Source organism: Phalaenopsis equestris, unplaced genomic scaffold (genome assembly GCF_001263595.1).
Source record: "Phalaenopsis equestris unplaced genomic scaffold, ASM126359v1 Scaffold000372, whole genome shotgun sequence".
Classification (NCBI taxonomy): Eukaryota; Viridiplantae; Streptophyta; class Magnoliopsida; order Asparagales; family Orchidaceae; genus Phalaenopsis; species Phalaenopsis equestris.
This window is the reverse complement of record NW_018164814.1, coordinates 796,133-801,415: the sequence shown is the minus strand read 5'-3', so window position 1 is coordinate 801,415 and position 5,283 is coordinate 796,133. Positions and strand designations below refer to the sequence as shown.

Below are 5,283 nucleotides of genomic sequence, written 5' to 3'. Positions count from 1 at the left end.
TATATATATAGCTTTTATATGATTAATTATTTTTTTTGTCAAATCTCGCTTGATTAACCGTTTAATGTATAATATTCTTATTAGACAAAACTGTTCATTTAGCCTTACACAACTATTTAGATTTTGAGGTTGCTTATTAGCTAAATTTGGTCTTTTGGCCTTCTTGATACATATTAACGGGGCCTCAATGATACATGCAACTCAACTAAACATACATGGATGCTAATTGTAATCTTATTAATATGTCACCAACAAATCTCAATTATCCAAAATAAATGTTGAGATATGACTCAAATCTTGAAGCAATTTTTTTAACATTAAATGTTCAAATTTTGATTAAAAGTCATCCAATGCTCTGATTTCAAAGAGCTATAGTGAAACTGACCGACTCGACGAGACGGGCCCAATGGTACCAACATTGATCCAATCTAAGCTAAGTCGAGCAACAATCAAGCCATTAAATTACTTTTGAAAGTATTCTCGACACAATTGAAAACATATGTAGATTTTGGCGAGTTAATAACAAGCATAAGCTTGTTCAATCCCGACATCGTTAAGATACTCAAATGTCCATCAAACGATATTCGATCGAAGGAAACTCTCTGGATCATCCGATCAAAGTGGTTGATATTTCTGCATTAATTGCACCCAAAACACTATAAATAAAGTTCACCCATCTCTTTGGGTGGTGCGGCGAGAGGTGCTTGAAGCTTGATAAAAAAATTGAAGCTTTGAGAATAAAATGATGTAGTACAACACTCTTGCTGTGTCGACCGTCGTCAACCGTCGTCGACCAACACCGACTACTGTCGACCACAGCCAACAATCGTTGATCTTCACCGCCTATTGTCGACCAATGCTTATAACCCCCGACTGTTGTCGAGCACTTTTGTCGCCTTCAACCACCGTCGACCATCGTCGACCACTGTCAACCGTCGTCGACCACCACCAATCTTTGTCGACCATCACCAACCGTCATCGATTACCGTTAACCGCCGTCAATCACCATTGACTAGATGCCACCAATCGCTATCAATTGCTGCTAGTTGACGTTGTGACTCAAGAAACTTGGTTACTAATTCACAACTGTGGGTCAAATGATTGAAATTACAATCATTTTTTCATAGTGAAACTCTTCAACAGGGTCGTCCCGTGGTTTTTCCCTTTTCGGGTTTTCCAAATAAGAACTTCTAGCATCATTTTTAGTTGTTTTATCTTTTCTGAGTGTGTTATTAATCTTGTATCACGTTTAGACGATAATCTGTTACTCTACTGCTGCAAATTTTCTAGCAGACAACGCTTATAAAACATTTACATGATTGAATGCATATTTATATTTGATATAAAATTAATTTGTGTACTTTAAATCATAAAAACAATGTCTTTAACTTAAATGCTATGTGAAGCCACCTGTTTATAATAGTTGATAAATTGAAACTCCCACACAATTATAGCATTTCAAGGGCAATCACAACTATTTGAAGAAATGTAGGATATTATTTTTCTAGTAGTCAATGAATTTGTTGAGGTCAGATTGGAAAATACAATTTATCATTGTGTGTGTGTGTGTATATATATATATATATATATATATGTATATATTGAACAATTAGACAAAATGTAATCTTGTCAAACGCCTGAAAGTGCGGTGCAACACCCCACTATATCGTGCCGCATCGCTACCCTAAAAAACCAGAACCACATATTTTATCTTCCATGCATAATTTTTTTAAATGATATTAATCATTTTTTCCACCATCACCCCCTTCTCAAATTCAAATTTTTAATTATATGAGAGAGCAATTTAGAATCCGTTTCGGGCCGCTTTTTTAGTGCGGCGCGACCTCAAACCACGAAGCGTTTGAATTTTTCGGCATTTGAATTACGCGGGTGGCCACCGACCGCGAATTTGTCGATCCCGCGGCCTGCGTTACCCATCCAGAAATTCCAATCTTTGCACTGCGAAACCGTCGCTACCCTAGCGAAGTTGAAGGAGGTTCTAGCGTCTCGACTCGCGAAGCCCCCCTGCGCCCTACGTGTCGCGAATCGACGATCCCGTTCAAAGCATCAAGCCCCCTCATGAAGCCCCCTACTCCCTGCACTCCTTTTGCTGCCGCTTCAAGTACTGAGCCTCCCTTTCTCCCAGATCAAGGTAAGTCCGCTTCACTCCCACTCTTGAAGCACCGGGCGCTCCTCTTTCTCCGTCTCTTTAAAGTCGCGATCGATAATAAGGGTAGAGAATTCCTAGTCTCCTGAAGGTAATTTTAAGAGAAAATTAAAACTAATGATGGTTTACGGTAATTAATTCCACAGTATTGTATTTCCTTCAGCTTCCTATGAAGCTTGATTGCTGTTTCGTTTTATTTGAGGGCAATTTCTTAAGTTGTTATGGTGTTAAGGCTTGCTTGTTGTTGCACACTTTGCAAAGGAAATTGATAGTGTCAGGTCCTGTTTGGAAGGATTCAAGTTAAAACTTCTGCTTAATGATATAAATTTAGCCCTTGAGGGAGTTACATTTGTTCCCATGTATGATTCTGCATAATGGAATAAATTTAGCTTTTTATGGTCTCTTTCTACAAAGATCCTTTCATAAAAACATCCTTTCATAAAAACATTTCATAAAAACAAACAAGTTATTTATTAGTTTGCAGGTGTAGCAAGAGCTCATGCGGTTGGTAGCAAGAGTTCATGCCGTTGGAAAAGAAGGGTGAGTTGAAATAGAGATTGGATGCAAGTGGAATGAGAAAGGATATGCTTTAGAAATACTTTTGGTTTGTTTTATCTTAAAATCTGTATTTGTGGACTTTGTGGATCGAACTTTCATGAAGGCTCAAGTAATTTATTGATCTGGGAGTGGGCATATTGCTCCATCACCAAGCATGGAATCACTTGGTTCATGCGATGCTTGTTATCTGTGTATGGAGCAGGAAATTTGGGTCCAAGATAGAAGGGAAGGAGTACCAAAGATGTATCTGTAATTTTGTATTGTTTTTAATTAAAATTTAGCTTTAAAAGTATTAAATTTATAACTTTTTGAGATTGTCAACAAATTGCAGAAGTCTACTTTTTACATGTTTAGCTCATAAAGTAATTGGAATACAAACCCGCTGTACATGGATTGACCTCACACTAGTATTGCAAATGAAACTTCTCAAATATAATGCGATTCTTTGTTAAAAATGTCTTCAAAGATTTTGAGCTCTTCATATAAGTTATGAATTACTTATGTTATTGGGACATGAGTTGAAGGATAAATGACAAGAATAAAGAATACAATGAATCAAAAAAAATTAATTTGAAAGACAATTTATGAGATTTTGGTTATGGCATTTATGAATTGCGATTTTTTCATCTTCCTTTATCACAATTCGTACTCTCAAGTTAGTTGGACATTTGAATTTTTGAACTGTTTCAAAGTGAAATTTATGTCGATCTCACAGTTCTGTTTTAAATAATTTTACTAAAAAGGAACAACATGACAATTTTGTCAGAAACAACTGTTCCAAAATTGTTTTAACACAGCTGCACCAAACAGACAATTAGTTTATGCTCCTCCTGAAATATCAATTTTATCCCTTCTGAAATATAAAGTGAGATCTGGTTGCAAAACATAAGTTTTCATTGTAATTTTTTTTAAAAAAATAGAATATATGATCTTATCAAACTCCTTAAAAGTGCAGTGCAACATTACACCGCTGCCCTACACTCAACCTAAAGCACATATCTCAATTTTCGTGCTCAACCCTTTTAAATAAATTTAAGAATCATGTGCACAAGTTATTTTTAAATTAAACCATTTTCTTAAATGATCAAAAAATGAAAAAAACTACTATTTATTATTAATTTTAAGTAAAAGCCAAAAAAAAAAGGAGCTACTAATAAAGAAAGTAATAAACAAGCCTTCCCAACGCAGCTTCCCACATAAGGAAAAAACGTTTTAACGCGATGTACAGCCTCCTGTCCATCTGATCCGCATCAGACGCCTGTTAAAAAACTTACAAAGCAAAATAAAAAAATATTATTATCATATTTTTTTTTTCCCTACATCCCCCATGACTCCAGAGTAGGGAAACTCGGAAACGGCTCAAATTCAAAAACCGGCCCATCAACCCCCGGTCCAAATGAGCCGCAAGCTAACGTCCCCGGCCCGACTAACCCGGCCCTGTCGAGAAGCAGAGCCGACGTATCAAGCGTCGGCAAGTACCCCTGTACCTGACCCGGCCGACCCAACCCGCTCCTTTGCGGCTCCGGTCTGCCCACCGGCTCGACCGGCACACCACCATCCCCTAACCGTATTCCGGTCACTTCCTGAACCATCCGGCGAAAGTTCGCCGGATCAGCGTTGATGTAGGTCGTCGGCGACCGCTTCGACGCTCGCGATTTTCTCTTCGTGATCTTCCTCGACGGCGAGCATGCGATTGGACTGCGAGAAGGAGCCGCGATTGGCGGCTGCGGTGGCCGGAGATAGGCGGTTGAGGAAAGGGTTTCGGAAGCGGAAGAATCGTCGGAGAGGGAGATCTGAAGGGCTTTTGTTAGGGCTTCGTTGTCCCGAATGAAGGAATCGGTGATCCAGCTCGCGGAATCGGGGAAGATTGGGCGGTAAGCCCACGCATCGATGCTGGAGGAGTTATCGGCCATGGCGGAGAGTTTGAAAGAGGGAATTAGGGTTCCGATTAGAGCATTCACTGAGACTGCGGAGAGAGGGAGAGATCGTGGGGGATTTGTTGAGGAGGAGAGGGGGGAGTGAGAGTTAGTTATAAAGAGAAGCAAAGAGTTGGCCCCTTGCATTTAATACGGCGGTGGACGAAACCGCGTGGATTGGGCCACGTGTTACGGGTTATTCCGTACCGCTGTAAACCCGGTTCGTGTCGGACGGTACCCGGCATGGGAGAGAGTTATAAACAAGCGATTATAGTGGTTTTAATGTAAATAAATTGGCGTGTGGAAAAAACATTTTTATAACAATCCAATCACACAAAATAGGTCGGACCAGCCGGTCCGACCTTGAACCAAACAACCATTGGGCCGATTTCGATAGACATTAAAAACCCCTTGTGCATAGAACTTACTAGAATTAGGTTGAACTGGCGGTTCAACTTCTGAAGTGACTAAACGGCTCCAATTATGAGGAATTATTCGGTTGAACCTCATGTCCAACTCCGGTTCAATATTTGAATCCTAAACCTCTCATTCTACTGGTTCAAAATTCGGTCCAATTTTAACAACCTGGAAAATACACGAGCTTTGTCAAATGTAATAATTTTCAGTGTTTAGAGGGTTCGG

At 39.4% G+C, this 5,283-nt stretch overlaps 1 protein-coding gene across 1 annotated transcript; it reads right to left on the bottom strand.

Moving 5' to 3' along the window:
- Nucleotides 1-3,817: 3,817 nt before the first annotated feature.
- On the bottom strand, nt 3,818-4,744 carry LOC110026448 (calmodulin-binding protein 25-like). The gene has a single exon (XM_020727385.1). It carries the CDS (start codon nt 4,636-4,638, stop codon nt 4,042-4,044), a length of 597 nt encoding a protein of 198 aa, XP_020583044.1. The 5' UTR covers nt 4,639-4,744; the 3' UTR covers nt 3,818-4,041.
- Between the last annotated feature and the right edge of the window lie 539 nt (nt 4,745-5,283).